The sequence below is a fragment of the Electrona antarctica genome (genome assembly GCF_951216825.1).
Source record: "Electrona antarctica genome assembly, chromosome: 3".
NCBI lineage: Eukaryota > Metazoa > Chordata > Actinopteri > Myctophiformes > Myctophidae > Electrona > Electrona antarctica.
Window position 1 is genome coordinate 5676708 of NC_136808.1, and position 18277 is coordinate 5694984.

The 18277-nt window shown below is 42.4% G+C and overlaps 1 protein-coding gene across 1 annotated transcript in view; it reads right to left on the reverse strand.

Annotated features, from left to right (window-relative positions):
* The window catches only part of LOC306920631 (uncharacterized protein), a gene marked incomplete at both ends in the record, with an annotated part of 15454 nt that extends 5282 nt beyond the window's left edge, over positions 1–10172 (reverse strand). The window contains 3 exons of the mRNA XM_079497440.1: positions 352–367; positions 676–702; positions 9936–10172. Coding sequence (XP_079353566.1) covers positions 352–367; positions 676–702; positions 9936–10172 — 280 coding nt within the window. The remainder of the gene's footprint in view (positions 1–351; positions 368–675; positions 703–9935) is intronic.
* Positions 10173–18277: the final 8105 nt, after the last annotated feature.

The following is an 18277-nucleotide window of genomic DNA, read 5'->3' on the forward strand; positions in this document are numbered from 1 at the left end:
ACGGCCACATATTGGTGATCATTCATAGATTAGTGTCATTGTTGAATTGATTGTTGGTTACCTGAACAGATCATCCCTCTGTAGGAGGAGGAAGTGTCAGACCTCATGGCTACACACTCCCTCAGTGCAGATTCAGATCCAACACAGGAAGAGCTAATCCTCCATACAGGTTGACGTGTAGAACCAGAACTACTGCATGTGTGAACAGCAGAGCCACAGCCCAGTTGTCTACACACTACAGATGATGACTTCATGGTCCAGATGGACCAGGTGTCACCAACCCCTGCTCTCCATTCTCTCTGGTGTTCCACCTCCAGGTTGCCAGAACAGTGACTGGCTCGTCCCACCAACCTGACATCATCAGGCTCTGGACACACATAGACAATAGAACAGACAGCAATAAAACAATATTACTTTTATTTCATCATCATAGGAGAAACACTGTTCCTGATAATAATAATAATAATAATAATAATAATAATAATAATAATAATAATAATAATAATAATAATAATAATAATAATACAAATAATAATCTTGTTCATTATCATCATCCAAACATAATGTGGTGTTTGTGTTTTCCTGATCAAAATGAGTAAGCACTCACTATTACTTTCATTAAATTATATCCCTGAACAATAATAATATAATTTAGTATAAGGGTTGATTGTTTACCTGATGTTGTTGGTTTAGCACGGAGAGCTGAGGAGAAAAACAATGGTTTAGCACAGAGAGATGAGGAGAAAAACAATGGTTTAGCATGGAGAGATGAGGAGAAAAACATTAAGGTCCACAGAATGAGAGGTCTGCTTTGGTCATTAAGGTCCACAGAATGAGAGGTCTGCTCTGGTCATTAAGGTCCACAGAATGAGAGGTCTGCTCTGGTCATTAAGGTCCACAGAATGAGAGGTCTGCTCTGGTCATTAAGGTCCACAGAATGAGAGGTCTGCTCTGGTCATTAAGGTCCACAGAATGAGAGGTCTGCTCTGGTCATTAAGGTCCACAGAATGAGAGGTCTGCTCTGGTCATTAAGGTCCACAGAATGAGAGGTCTGCTCTGGTCATTAAGGTCCACAGAATGAGAGGTCTGCTCTGGTCATTAAGGTCCACATAATGAGAGGTCTGCTCTGGTCATTAAGGTCCACAGAATGAGAGGTCTGCTCTGGTCATTAAGGTCCACAGAATGAGAGGTCTGCTCTGGTCATTAAGGTCCACAGAATGAGAGGTCTGCTCTGGTCATTAAGGTCCACAGAATGAGAGGTCTGCTCTGGTCATTAAGGTCCACAGAATGAGAGGCCTGCTCTGGTCATTAAGGTCGACAGAATGAGAGGTCTGCTCTGGTCATTAAGGTCCACAGAATGAGAGGTCTGCTCTGGTCATTAAGGTCCACAGAATGAGAGGTCTGCTCTGGTCATTAAGGTCCACAGAATGAGAGGTCTGCTCTGGTCATTAAGGTCCACAGAATGAGAGGTCTGCTCTGGTCAATAAGGTCCACAGAATGAGAGGTCTGCTCTGGTCATTAAGGTCCACAGAATGAGAGGCCTGCTCTGGTCATTAAGGTCCACAGAATGAGAGGTCTGCTCTGGTCATTAAGGTCCACAGAATGAGAGGTCTGCTCTGGTCATTAAGGTCCACAGAATGAGAGGTCTGCTCTGGTCATTAAATAAGGTCCACAGAATGAGAGGCCTGCTCTGGTCATTAAGGTCCACAGAATGAGAGGTCTGCTCTGGTCATTAAGGTCCACAGAATGAGAGGCCTGCTCTGGTCATTAAGGTCCACAGAATGAGAGACCTGCTCTGCCTTAAACATCGCGAAAAGAAGTTATGGAGGTAAACTAGGTTCTAGATTCTGAATCCACTCCAAGCATTAGTTTTGCACGAAAAACGACCATAGCCGTCATCACAAATGTGATGAGGTCAGCACATTTGGGAACATTTTTGCAAGTGGCTATGGCCGAATTTAGGCCAAGGAGTGTTTTTCGTGCAAAACGAATGCTTGGAATGGATTAAAAATCATGAAAACACCCTAGTTTGACAATTATTGTCACATGCTACTTAAAGCATGATGAAATTTGAGAAAGTTTGCCTTATATTGGTTGTCTATGGTGGGTATACAAAAATGTCCATAACTTTTTTTCGCAATGTTTCTGGCAGAGCAGGCCTCTCATTATGTGGACCTTAGTCCACATTGTAACGAAGACTCTGACTAGGACGTTGGGCTATATGGCATATGACATGTTTAGTATGACAATCCCTATATTTGGGCCCGAGCCGACCTAGTGCTGTTATCAGATAGATATGGTAGAACCATATATGGATAGATCTAACTGGCTTAGTCATCGTGACAAGCCTGGTCGGAGAATATATAGAGGGTCGGCTTCAGGGAGAAGGCAGAAGTCGAAGCATCCTGGTTTAAGTTCTAACCGGACACCACTGCGGGGGTCCTAACCTAAGTAATCAGCAATAGAGCCTTTAGCTATTTTATACACATAATGGACGCCCTCCTACCCACAGGATCTGATGCGACTGCATATACCAGTGAGTCCGGTAATCACAATTTACTTGAGTAAATAATTAATTGCATTTCATAGCACTTTTCAAAATGCTCAAAGCGCTTTACAAGGGTTCATTCATTCATACATTGGGAGGTGAAGCGGCGAACAGTCGACGCCAGCGTCCTCACTTCCCACATTCACACACCGACGGTGGCGAGCTCACAGCCTCACACCGACCGACTCATTGGAGGCAACGTAGGGTTCAGTGTCTTGCCCAAGGACACTTCCACATGCGGACAGGAGGAGGAGGAGCCGGGACTCGAACCGCCGACCCACAGATCGACCCACAGATCGACCCCAGCATCCTCACATCCCACATTCACACACCAACGGTGGCGAGCTCACAGCCTCACACCGACCGACTCATTGCAGGCAGTGTAGGGTTCAGTGTCTCATTAGGCAACGTAGGGTTCAGTGTGTTGCCCAAGGACACTTCCACATGCGGACAGGAGGAGCCGGGACTCGAACCGCCGACCCAGGGATCATTGGACGACCTGCTCTACCTCCTGAGCCACAGCCACCCAGAAATGGCATCAAAATATATACTTTAAGTACAAAGTACTCATTATGCAGAATGTCCTGTTTCATAATAAGTACACATAAGTAGGCTAAGTAAATGAAACACTCCAGCAAAGTAAAAGTACCTCAGAATTGTACTTACACTAAGTACTTAAGTACTTGTAATGGGAAATATTGAGCACCACTGATGTAGAAACATATTTCAGAAAACTGATTTATAAGACTTTTTTTTAAATTTCGATGTCAGGCCAAAATGGGCTAAGTAAATGTAATACTTTCCACCTCTGGTTGAGAGCAGCGCTTAGGCGGAGAGAGGAGAGTCTCTCCTGTTGAAAAAGGGTAATTTTCTTTATAGTCACTGTTCTTGATTACACTGTATATACATGTATATATATATATGTATGTACGTTACGTTATAGTATTCTGCATAGTCAGTGTGCCATGTCTAGCTTGTAGATAGCAGATCTACAAGCTCATAGCGGCGTTTTTTTTAAACGAGAAAATGTGGCGCAAATCTTTGAATATTATATTCTTTTCACAGTGAACTTTTTTAACTCAAATTTATATTAGCTTCTGGCGGGGTCCCTCCCTGGAACAACATATTCTCAGATGGGGGTCCGCAGCCAAATGGAGATAATATTGGGGGTCCCCTAGTTTTGAGAGCTACTGACACATAGAAACATAGGGTTTTCAGAAAACTGTCAGGATTTAGGAGACATTTGTAGAATCTGTTTTCTCTGCAGTCCAAAAAGCAGGTAGACCAGTATATGCATGTTTTATCACTGCCTTACTGTCACACAGACACTAAAACACACTCCCTGCTCACCACACTGCTTTATATGGTCAAACAGACACTAAAACACACTCCCTGCTCACCACACTGCTTTATATGGTCAAACAGACACTAAAACACACAGACACTAAAACACACTCCCTGCTCACCACACTGCCTTATATGGTCAAACAGACACTAAAACACACTCCCTGCTCACCACACTGCTTTATATGGTCAAACAGACACTAAAACACACTCCATGCTCACCACACTGCCTTATATGGTCAAACAGACACTAAAACACACTCCCTGCTCACCACACTGCCTTATATGGTCACACAGACATTAAAACCAAGTGCCAACTAACTGTACCTGAGCTCCACAGCAGGTAGACCAGAATCCATGTTGTGTCCATATCTGTGTGTAGGACAGTAGCTGCAGGATGGCGGTGGTGCTGCTGCTATCCACACTGTACTCTCTCTCAACTGAACAAGCCTCTCCGTCTCACAGCTCTTTATTGAGGACAGGATGTGTCATAATACGACTGTGTGGTTTCTCTGTTGTTTGGTACAGGCAGGGAGACGGCAGGTGTGAAACTAACAAGAGTAACAGCGCTCTGAAGAGCTGACCACGAGACTGAGGGGACAGGAAGCACCGATGCTTCTGCCTTGAGACTGAGGGGACAGGAAGCACCGATGCTGCTGCATTTCTGTTGAAACCCCCCTAAGAAAATGTTTAAAGATAATTATATTTGAGAAATATAAAACATTATTATGAACCTTTTATAACTCATTATCGACACCAGGTGATGAAACCAAATGTCTTCCTGAATTGTTTTGCATGTTGTATCGACGTGTTGTTATTGTTTATTTAGTTATTACTTGTGTTATTATGTTTCTGTAAAGTGTGTTAATTATCTATGTATAGGCCTATGCTAACAATGTATATAAAATACATTAAGTGAATTTCTCTCCTCCACACATGGAGCTTAACATCTTCAAACTATTGGATTCTCTGGACTCTGCATAACCCAGTGCACGCACACGCACACACACACGCACACACACACACACACACACACACACACACACACACACACACACACACACACACACACACACACACACACACACACACACACACACACACACACACACACACACACACACACACACACACACACACACACACCAGTGATCATCCTCCTCTGTGTTGGGCTGCTCTGGGCTGGTCTATAGATTACAGTGTGATATTAGTCTAAGACTGCTCACCTCTGGTCAATAGATTACAGTGTATAGTGATATTACAGTTGAGGAATATAGGAATAAGATTATAGAGTCACCAGGAGAAAACAGCAGTACTAATCAGGCCAGATCTCACCACGTCGTACCACAAAATCATTCATGACACAAACTCAATATTTCACAAATTCACAACCAAGCCTACAACAATGTCATCTTTCTCATCTGTAGCTAATTCAGACCTAACTTTGTGCTGATGCATATTCCTCAGGACAGCGACATCATTCCCCCACAAATCCGACCCAAACAAATTATTAATCGACATAAACAAAAATACAAAAACGATTGGATCAAAACAACAAAAAAAACAAAGTAAACTTAATTGCTATCTTTCCCTAAATAGACAATCCACTGTGGCAGAATATTTGAGCACGGTGAGAAAAAACATAACAATGAACTAGATATGTTAATAGTTAACCCCTTTTGGTGTTAGCATTATGTTATGCTTTAGCTATTGAAAAATAGTAGATCTACAAGCTCGTAGCGAGCTTGTAGTGGTCTGCTATTTTTGAAAAATCGAAGAACGACTGACATAGAAACATAGCTTTTTCAGAAAACTGTCAGGATGTAGAAGACATTTTTAGAATCTGATCTCGGGTCAAAATGGGTTAGATTAATCGCTGTTAAGAAATTAATTTACCTTAACAGTTAGTTAATAATGAATCGTAAATTCTGCAGTTCCGTCATTGGGTGGTTTTCTGTGACTGTAATGCTGTATGCGCACACACGGCCGAGGAACCCATAAAAAACATTTAAAAAATATACAATATATTAAATATATAAAAACATGTTAAAACAACATGAACAACAAGTCACCCATGACAACATGAGCATTTTTAAACAAAACGTGAGACGCCAGAGGGGTTTAATTAAAAAAAAGATTAGCAATATTAGCCCTCTGTTCTAATATTATGACATGAGGCATTTTTAATAGAAACTTAAGTGATAAATTGCTAACCCCGTCCCCATCCCACTTGTTCCACACAGGCGATAATTCTGTCCCTCAAATGAAACGTTTGGACCTGGTCACCCTAAGAGGGGGAGAGAGAGAGACAGAGACAGAGGGGGAGAGAGAGAGAGAGAGAGAGAGATAGAGAGAGAGAGACAGAGACAGAGAGACAGAGACAGCGAGAGAGAGAGAGAGAGAGAGAGAGAGAGAGAGAGAGAGAGACAGAGACAGAGACAGCGAGAGAGAGAGAGAGACAGAGACAGAGACAGAGACAGAGACAGAGACAGAGACAGACAGAGACAGAGAGACAGAGACAGAGAGACAGAGACAGAGAGAGACAGAGACAAAGGGCCGTGGGAAGGTATTTACAGTAGGAGGTGCCGAATGTTTAGGAGGGGGTGCGCACGTGTAAGCGTGCGCCGCAAAATGCGCGTGCCCACACCTCATGCACGCACATTTGTGCATTTTCACACGGAAAAGTGGCTTTTACTTTCCCTCTCTCCACACGCAAGTTATATGAACAAACATTTTGATCAATATTTTATTTCATTGAGACACTTCAGCTCAGATTGACCATAGACCATTTATTGCAAAGCTATTGCATGTTAGTATGGCTCTGCTCATGTGATATCAGATGATCTGTGTACCGAGACACGGGTCTGATCAACGATCCCCCAGAGCAGAACCAAAGATACAATAATCCATGAACAACAATACACAGTAATAACACATCAACACATGATTCAACACAACGAAACACATCAACACATGATGGATGGATGGATCTACACAATCGCAAACAATACAATACTATCCCATAACCCCTGGACTAAGAATTACAGGGAGGCAGAATGAATTACTAGGGGGAATGAATGAGGGGAACTATATATACATAATAACCATCTGCCTTCCGTGCCGCAATGAATTAATGCTACGCTTGATTTTTGTCACGGACATATAAAATAAATGGTCAATAATTTTACCAGAAACCCACATAGCTAGCCCTAAATGTATACGAATGGACTGATAATGTGCCATAGTGACTATGCCTGTGTGCTACACATTTTAAAGGGGGGCTAATTCAAGAAGAACAGAAGGGCCCAACAGTCTCATTGTGGGCATGACATCTATTTAGCCCTTGCCTTTTCATCTTATTATCTTATTATAAATGTGTAGGCTATAATTATGAAAAAAATCTAACAATAATAAAAACATTATTTATGATTAACATACTGATGATTGCACCTGACTTGATAAGGCAAAATGGTTGAAATTCTTCCATGTACACAAATACATATGGCTGAGATTTCAGTTTTTTATTTCTTGTTCTCAGTTCTCTATTTGCTGGCAAGTTCTAGTCAAATGATTTGTGGTTTGTCCGCAAACGTCTTTGATAAGAGAGCTCTATCCAGTTCCATGTATGGTACACAAATACATATGGCTGAGATTTCAGTTCTTTATTTCTTGTTCTAAGTTCTCTGTTTGCTGGAAAGTTCTAGTCAAATGATTTGTGGTTTGCCACCAAGTTCCCTTTATTCACTATCACTGCATATAGTTGTACAATATGTCTTTTGTGTCATGCCGTCTGTTCCCAAACTCATTTAACTGATGTCTTGTCTCATTAGTAGTAGCTTAATAAACAGGTCAATCCTGTGCTAATTCACTCTATTTGTTAGTTTCAAGAATAGTAGTGGTTTCCATTAAGGTGAACAAGTATTCAATGTTGATGAGAAAGTCTTAGAACATGCGCACCGGTAGGTGGTGTGATGTAAGGAATTATGCCAGTGGAACAATGAAAGAGCACCATGCAGGGTGGGAACCCCTTTTGGTGTTTTAATGTTGCATTATGTTATACTTTAGCAATTAGCTATTGAAAAATAGCAGATCTACAAGCTCATAGCGGCGTTTTTTTTAAACGAGAAAATGTGGCGCAAATCTTTGAATATTATATTCTTTTCACAGTGAACTTTTTTAACTCAAATTTATATTAGCTTCTGGCGGGGTCCCTCCCTGGAACAACATATTCTCAGATGGGGGTCCGCAGCCAAATGGAGATAATATTGGGGGTCCCCTAGTTTTGAGAGCTACTGACACATAGAAACATAGGGTTTTCAGAAAACTGTCAGGATTTAGGATACATTTGTAGAATCTGTTTTCTCTGCAGTCCAAAAAGCAGGTAGACCAGTATATGCATGTTTTATCACTGCCTTACTGTCACACAGACACTAAAACACACTCCCTGCTCACCACACTGCTTTATATGGTCAAACAGACACTAAAACACACTCCCTGCTCACCACACTGCTTTATATGGTCAAACAGACACTAAAACACACTCCCTGCTCACCACACTGCTTTATATGGTCAAACAGACACTAAAACACACTCCCTGCTCACCACACTGCTTTATATGGTCAAACAGACACTAAAACACACTCCCTGCTCACCACACTGCCTTATATGGTCAAACAGACACTAAAACACACTCCCTGCTCACCACACTGCTTTATATGGTCAAACAGACACTAAAACACACTCCCTGCTCACCACACTGCCTTATATGGTCAAACAGACACTAAAACACACTCCCTGCTCACCACACTGCCTTATATGGTCACACAGACATTAAAACCAAGTGCCAACTAACTGTACCTGAGCTCCACAGCAGGTAGACCAGAATCCATGTTGTGTCCATATCTGTGTGTAGGACAGTAGCTGCAGGATGGCGGTGGTGCTGCTGCTATCCACACTGTACTCTCTCTCAACTGAACAAGCCTCTCCGTCTCACAGCTCTTTATTGAGGACAGGATGTGTCATAATACGACTGTGTGGTTTCTCTGTTGTTTGGTACAGGCAGGGAGACGGCAGGTGTGAAACTAACAAGAGTAACAGCGCTCTGAAGAGCTGACCACGAGACTGAGGGGACAGGAAGCACCGATGCTTCTGCCTTGAGACTGAGGGGACAGGAAGCACCGATGCTGCTGCATTTCTGTTGAAACCCCCCTAAGAAAATGTTTAAAGATAATTATATTTGAGAAATATAAAACATTATTATGAACCTTTTATAACTCATTATCGACACCAGGTGATGAAACCAAATGTCTTCCTGAATTGTTTTGCATGTTGTATCGACGTGTTGTTATTGTTTATTTAGTTATTACTTGTGTTATTATGTTTCTGTAAAGTGTGTTAATTATCTATGTATAGGCCTATGCTAACAATGTATATAAAATACATTAAGTGAATTTCTCTCCTCCACACATGGACATCTTCAAACTATTGGATTCTCTGGACTCTGCATAACCCAGTGCACGCACACGCGCACACACACACGCACACGCACACACACACACACACACACACACACACACACACACACACACACACACACACACACACACACACACACACACAACATCTTTATTTGCATTCACATTTTACAATAAATTCTTGAACACAAACAATAGTGGATGCGCAAACTTGAAAAAACTCTACAACAAGTGGTTCAGGATACAGATCACGGGTACAGAAAGCATTGCCTTCTCCATATATGGTGACTGCCAATTATTGCAGACACTGATATGAACAGAATTTTGCCGATGCCTGATCAGCTCTCGGCTTATTGGGCATGCCTGCAATATGCAGGCCCCTCACGACTGATTTATGGGCATTACCGAGGCTTCCAAATATGAACACAAGTAGTTTACACCAAAGTACCTCCTCCCTGCCTGATTCTGCTGAATTTTCATTATGTAGGACTGATTGATCGATACTAGTTAGACCGGCACAAATAAATAAAGAATGAACTTCTATGTGCTCCCTCCACCCTTTCCTCGACCTGATCATGGAAGTAGGGTGAGGATGCGGCCAGGACACAGCGATGGGCCTTGAACACCTGTCCCTGGACCTGGATGGAGAGGTCACAGAGCCGGCCCTCCTCCCTCTGCCTGTTGAGGCTGTCCAGCACGGAGGCCTGGGCGCTGGGGAAGCACACCTGCACCATGGGCCCTGTGGTGGGGGTGCCGCTGGACCCGGAGCTGCTGGTGCAGCCCGCATCCGCAGACAGGGACTGCATCTGGGGATTGAGATCAATTTACAACCTCACGTGAACTGATGATTGATAAGTGGTACAACCAAAGGTCTTGCTGTACTTCTTCATCCTCAGACAAAATCATGTATATTCTCTATTCATTGTTTATTTAATAAACTGTCCATGTTGTGGTGCTTCACCAACGCCACCAGATTGGCATAGGAAACGACACTGCCAGTATGTTCATGCCAATCTGTATCTGGTGGCCTTGGTGGCTTCTACATTGGGGTAATGCGGATGTAATTCACACTGAACCTAACACACCAGCGATAAGACCGGCGGTCTCCTGATTGCGTTGAAAATGCAACTTGAGAATTCAATGCATTCATATTAGTGAGATCAGGATTGAGGCTAGGAGAAGTCTACTGTTCTGGATGACGCTAGCCTGTTAGCTAGCTCAAGTGGCTTGCAAGGCCAAATGCAAACGTGTCGAGATTAAATACACCGATAAAGATGACTAGCAGAACAAAACACAGCACCAAAACTGAGACTGACACCCAGAGGTGGTAACCTAACCTGTTGGTCAGTCCTTGTCAAAGTTTTGTACTTTAACTTTAACCTACAGTGCAGCATGCTTCCAAATCACCCAAATTACTAAATGCTCCTTTAAGCTTGGCTGAAGGCAAAGTGCCGGTCAGTGGACCGAGGCCGTTGCTTACATGTGAATTTTAAGCACAGGCACAGCACACTCTAGCTGTTACAGAGGAACCGCAAAGTAGACAAAAGTATAAGAGCTCTGCATGACAATGAGTGTGTGTGTGTGTGTGTGTGTGTGTGTGTGTGTGTGTGTGTGTGTGTGTGTGTGTGTGTGTGTGCCACTCCTCTTCTTCCAATATGCCGAGTGACTTTGCTCAGGACTTGTCAGTCTAACCTGCCCCTAAAGTTTGAGGCAAAGCTTTCCTGAAAATGTTGCTGTCCATCTGGTTCTGCGGACAGCATTAAGTGACGCGTTCCCTTTAAGGGCATTCCAGACAGACGTACCAGACTATAGCCGACCGAAAAAAACCCAGCACATCTGACTCTAGACGGTTCCCATAGAAACATGTGATGATGTGAGTGAGTGAGCCATCAGGTAGTTGCTATGCAATACGGGCAATAAAAGCACTTGTTATACATTGTTTTGTTGTACCGGTTTCATTAAAGTCATATGACCAGTGGTAGTAGACGGTTTAATTGCAAGGACCCCCAATCTGGTACAGTAGCCCTAATAGCAAAGGGCATTAGGGCTATGGACCAGAGCTAAGTATGCCAATACATTATGCCACAGACCCCAAAACTTTGAGTGATCCCCCAACCCAATTATAGTGACCATAAACATGTGTACGTACATCTTCCCACTCTTTCCAAGTGACACGTCTTGAAAACTTCTTGAATTTTCCGTTTAACCTCCTTCCATGACTGCTTTGTTAGTGCCTGATCATTGACTAATAAGGCAAGGATGGTTTCCCACATTTCAGTGATATAATTCAGACCCTATCCTCATGACTATATCTCTATCCCTAAATAAGTCTACTTGCCAGCCCATAGAGCCCCTTTGTGAACCTGGACATTTTGAGTACCCTATAGTTGTTAGAAATATTGTATGGGTCCCCAGCATTTAGAAACTGCCGGATGCCAACTTTCATATGTTGTGTAATTTTAATAATTAGCATAATAAGCTGGGGTATCATTGACAACCTATATACGGCAACATTTTCAAAATTCCATTGTGCTTTAAGTGGCATGTCAAACTAAGAGGGTTTTCATGATTCCGATTCCATTGTAAGCATTAGCTTTGCATGAAAAACACAATGGTTATAGCCGTCATAACAAATGTGATGAGGTCGATCAGCACAGTTGGGCAAGTGCCTATTATATATATTTGGCCCCGTGTTTTTCCATGCTAAATGAATGCTTGTAATGGATTCAGAATAATGAAAACCCCCTAGTGACACATCACATACTACTTAAAAGCATAATGAAACTTTGAATTGTATAGGATGTCAGTGATACCCCATCTTATTATGCCAATTATGAAAATTGCCCAACATATGCAAGTTAGCATCCGGCAGTTTCTAAATGCTGGGGACCCATACTCAAACAAAACTTTAGGGTACAGAAAATGTCCAGGTTCAGATTCTGGCAAGTGGACTAAAACTTAACAGCATTAATAGTAATGTTAGGTTAACCGCACGCAGAATCCATATATGTCCAGACTAACGGGATGTCAGAGTTTGTTTCCAAGGTATTTCCCATTAAAATGTTGCACTTCCTCACAGCATAATTGCTGAGGTCATATAAGGTTTTCAAAAAAGAAAAGTCACTTTGGCAATGAGGGAGAAAATAAATAGCCGTCTGCCTGTATTTATATCTACATATACGCCAACACACTGCTGCCGTAGTATTAGGAGTAGTTGGGGAGAAATGTCAATTTGCCGTATGATTACCAGAGTGATTTACATTAAGCAAGAACAAAAAAAATATGGCAATACATCATGTACTAACAAATAACCAGTTGTCAACCCAAGGGTTTGCACACACCAAAAATATGTGTTTGACCGTCATATAGCCTTTACGCAAATATGTGTACCGATTAAACAACTTTCCAGAATACACAGAACTTTGTCCAAAAACTTTTATTTCGTTTTTTTTTTTTTAATGCTTTTTAAAAACAGGTCTTGTTGGACTGTGTCATCAGAGGCAGACGAGTCCTACTTCCTATTTGCTGAAGCCGTGCCAATGACATTGGCACGGCTTAATTGGTCATTAACCTGGAAGAGAACAGAATGTTACATTGAAGACCACCAACACTGAATGAACAAATGTCAAAACAAGCCGCAGCAACACGAGAAGCATATTGGTTAACTTTTCAACAACAAAAAAAGTATCTGCTTAATATATTTTAGTGTTGGTTTTCCCAAATATAGAATCAGCAAATATAGAATCATGAGCAATTTTACATACATTTTCAAATCTTATACTGTGCTTAAATTAAGTTTGGTTTCCATGGAGACACCAAATTGTGTTTGGCTAGCAGCCTGAAACCCAGTTTAAGCAGTTACAATGTGTGCTCAAGAAATACAGTAGATAAGTACTACCCACCTTGCTAGCAAAGGGAGTTCAAAGTCATCCCAAAGTTGTCAGTCTCTGGGGAGATGTTGGCACCCCATCAGCCTGATGGGGTGAGAAAAAGATCAGTTCATGTAATGCACCCCCCGTGTTCCAAGACAAACTAGTTAACTCTAAACTAAATTTGACATTTGTGGATTTCAGAATAATTGTAGTCTCCAGGTTCAAACTCACGTTTTTGCTGTTTCCTCCCAAACATCCCTGAAGAAGATACATCAGTTTAGAATTCCTGTATGGAATAAAATTCTCCTGGAACACAAGGAAAATATGGTTTTAGCCTGGCCCAAAACAGAAGCTCCAATCAAAAGCAACACTCACGCCTATGGGAAAGAAAGGCTGCACACAATTTGTCCCGTTTACAGTTCTAAAGATATCAGCAATACAACTGATGCTCATTACTGATGAATGCAATTCATAATTATGGGCATATCATGCATGCACGTCTATGGAGTGGCAAACACTTCTCTCCTTATATGCAGCCAGAGCCCTACAATGCAAAAAAGTTCCTGGATGAAGTTATGTAGGCACCTTCGATCTCATTCCTCTGGCGGGCTTCACCTTTGAGAGAAGCAGAGAGACATTTTAAGAACCATGGTTTTATACAGGCTTCCATCTGCATTTTTATTTTTTTAATCTAGGCTGTTCATGGTCATGGCTTTGAACCCTTGGCTTGACCATATGTGAAGTTGCAAACCTTGGCTGGGGAAAGCAAATGAGACAAGTGTGTTCAAGTTCAGAGGCTTTATTTATTGGAAATGGTGTGGTAATGAATAGCTTACCTTTAGAGACTGCAGCTCCCTTTTGTGCTTGTGCTCCTGCTCCAGGTGCAACAGCCGTCTCTCCATCTCTCTATTGTTGCTGGTCATGTTTTGGAGATCAGCTTTGACCCCTTTTAGCTCAGCCTCACTGATGGGAAAGGGCAGGATTTTTTATTTTTCTTCAGCCAACCAACATTGGCCAAAAACTTTACAACAGACATCGTTGACATGGCAGTTATATTTTTTATATTTCAGGCACTTTGAACCTGGGTCAAAATGGGAATTTAGGCATTTAGCAGAGCATCTTACAGTAAGCAAGGAAAACAAAATGCATAGAAATAGTAATCTAGGGTCATCATAGATAAACCAAGAACCTCTCTCTCTCTCTGATTTGACACAATACACAGCAGCACTTTCGTCTTGTTTTTGTAGACCTTAAGTTAAATGAATAAAAACCTTTACAAAGTCCCAAGTGTCCCGGAGGGTCTGTCGGGTGTAGCCAAGAGCTCCGTGGCCACGCCCATGACTCCTAAAGGGGGAGAGGTGTCTTGTAGCTGCAGTACGGCCAATCCTTGATTGTCCTAGTGGTTAGGATTCGGGGGGGGGGGGGGGTGGGGGGGCACAACCCAGGCCTGTCTGGGACCTGACCAGAGGCCTGGGTTATGGTGGTTGGCTGGGAGAAACACAATTAAGTAAAGTCAAATAAAAACCATTTTGGTTCTGACATCTGAGGGCATAATAGGACATGAGGACTTATACCAGTTCAGAATATTGTTTAGCTAAAAAAAAAAGCCATCACGAGGAGATGGTTGAAAGCAGACCCTCCTAGAGGGGAGCACTGGATGGAAATTATTGAAGAAATATAAGTCACTCATGGAGCAAATTACTAATAATCCAATGACCAAGGTGGAGCTATTTGAAAAACCTTGGGGAAAAAAAAATGGCATTTATACAAGAGTGAATAGTATACCTCCGGCTTTTGACACCGTGAACCACTCCATACTGGTTAACAAGCTAAAAGCAATTGGTTTCGATAGCACATCAGTGAGCTGGATGCAATCCTACCTGGAGGGGAGAGAACAGATGGTGGAAGTGAACGGAACACTGTCCCCCCCCCCTCCCAGTGAGCTGTGGCGTTCCACAAGGAAGTATACTAGGGCCTCTACTGTTCCTAATATATGTAAACGACATGACTTCAGCTTGTGACTGCAACTTGTTCCTGTTCGCAGATGACTCAGCACTGCTGGTCTCGGACAGGGACAAACTGCAGGTTGAAAATGCCCTCAGCTCTGAACTCGGTAGAATCTGCACCTGGCTCGCTGATAACAAACTATCTTTACACCTGGGTAAAACTGAATCCATTCTCTTTGGCTCTAATAGTAATCTCAGCAAGGCAAATGGCTTCTTGGTTAAAGTGGGTGACAATGTTATCACACGTAAAGATGAAATTACCTACCTAGGTTCCATCCTGGAGGCTAATCTTTCCGGTGATAAAATGGCCACCAACGTAATCAAAAAGGTCAACCATAGAACAAGATTCCTTTACAGGATCTCCTCACTGGTCAACAAAAACACCTTGAAGACCTTAACAGGAGCCCTTGTACAGGGTTTCTTTGACTATGCATGCACCTCCTGGTACCACAGCACCTCAAAGGCCCTTAAAACCAGGCTCCAGACTTCCCAAAACAAACTGGTCAGGCTCCTACTTGACCTAGCCCCCCGAACCCACCTCACCCCTGCCCACTTCGACAGGCTGGAATGGCTTAGGGTCGACGACAGAGTACAGCATCTTGCAATGGGTCTGGTCCACAAGATTCGATACACCACCAAGATACCCATGTACCTGTCTAGATACTTCCTTAATGTTAACGAAGTCCACACCCACAACACCAGAGGGAGTGCAACGAACCATGTACAACCCAGATTCGGCACAAACAAGGGACTAAATTCTTTTCGCTCCTATGCCACCAAAATGTGGAACGCCCTACCAACTGTCATTAAGACATGCGAATCCCTTGACTCTTTCAAAACCGCTCTCAAAGGGCACCTACGGACGGCTGCAATTCGAAACTGGCCCCTGTAAAATCGGAATCCCTCAAACACGAACGCAAGGACAACACAAGAGACGGTCGCGGCCACACAGCCAACTCAAGGTATGGCCACTGAGCCAACTTGGGGACCCAACGCAGCTCCTCCAAGGAAATCAAACAAATTAACGGAGCTGAACGTGAATCCCCCCCACCGCCCACCCCTTTTTTTTCTCCCCTCACTGTATATGTTTCTTTTCCCTTTTTACCTCCTTTATGATGAATTCCTGTTCTGTCTATAGAAGTGTCTATTTGTACGTCTCTAAATGTTTTGATGATTTGAACATGGTGGACCCTATTGGAAACAAGTGTAATGCTTAATTGGGTCGTCCACTCACAGTTAACAGCCTTTGTATTGAGTTTGTGCTTGAAATGTACTGTAATTCTGCAAACTGTTAATAAATTCTTCAATCAATCAATCAATCCCCTAATTGGATAAAGGCTATACAATAGAATATCACAAACACAGCCCTATAGTCAAACCCCCCTTTTTCCTATACCGTTTTCTTTTTAAGTCAAACACGCATGTCACAGCTCTGGAAATGCATTGACAACTAGAAAAAGTGCCCTTCTGGGCACAGGTCTCCACCAGGAGGATAGGACTGTGTGAGATGTTTGGCAAAATGTTTAGGAGTAATATAAACATGTTTGCCTTTGATGGCAATTGGATGACTTGAGGCATTTTGTACCAAAAATGTGTTTTGCAAAAATCAACCTGTTGGTGGCGCTATAACAGGCCAATGTGAAAAGGGTGGGATATATTCCTCAGCCTAGTAAGAAAATGTGTGAAAGATTTCACGTAAATTGCATGCTGCGTTCATGAATTGAGGCTTTTGTTCAAAACGGGGCAATCTTGCAAACTGTGAAAGCCAATTATAGCCAATTAGGATGGAATATGAAATATCGGACAGATCCGACTTGAGCACATGACCATAGAGATACTGTGTAACGATTTGTGAGATTTTTGGACAGAATCTGGAGGAGTAATATCAAAAAATGTGTTTTACAAATGTCGGCCTCCTGGTGGCGCTATAAAAGGCAGATGCGGAAAATGCAGGTCAAAGGTTTGTCCTTGGCCTCTAGGGAGTGTGCATGCAACGTTTCACGCAGATCGGTGCAGTTTTAGGTAAAAAATGTGAAAAGCTGCCTCATGGTGGCGCTATAACAGGCCGTTCTGGAGAATGCAGGGCAGAGGTTCATCGTTGGCATCCAGGGAGTGTGTGTGCAAAGTTTGGCATCGACCAGGTTAACGGTGCCGGAGATTAGCTGGTAACAGACGGACGGAAGGACGGACGGACGGACACACACACGGACACACACACACACACACGGACGGAGTGCAAAACATACTCTCTCCCCATGCCTTCGGCCTGGTGGAGACAAAAAGTGTAATTCAAAAAGAAAAAGAAGTAAATAAATAAAATGGATCATTAGTTATTTTTGAATTAAAGCTGCTATAAGCAATAATATGTCAAAATTTGAATGACTTTAATGACCAGGTTTTTTTCGACCAATGACAAAGCTTCTATAGAGACTACATTTTTTGGGGGAGCGTTTTATTCATTGCTGGCTGCTTATAGCTACTTTAATGCAAAGTAGCAGCTGGACGTGCTAAGCGTTAAAGAAACTTTAAATGTTGAAAATCTTCTCCTCCAGCCATTGTAATCTAGTACTGGTTGCTGGTCACTGTTGCTTACCATACCTCCTTCAATGTTGACGGATTTCGGAAGCTATACAGGATCAGGCCTCACAAGCACTTGGATGGGAATACCAGTTGCTGTTTCATCCATCTAACTGCCCCAAACTTCGTTTCAGGTTTTTGTTGTTTTCCTTTCCTTTGAAATGCTTTGATAATTGAAAAATAACAAATAACCAAGCTTAACCTAAATTTTCAACCTGTTCAAAAGCACCCAATTTAGTATGCAGGACAGAAAGTTAAAAAAAAAGATTGTTGCTTGTTGCTTTCTTAACCCATTTTGTGCGGGAACCCCTTTTGGTGTTTTAAACATTATGTTATAATTTAGCTATTGAAAAATAGCAGATCTACAAGCGCGCCACTGAGTGGCGCGCTACGAGCTTTTAGGTCTGCTATTTTGGAAAAATCGTGAAAATATTTATTTCAGAAGGATTTAGAAGA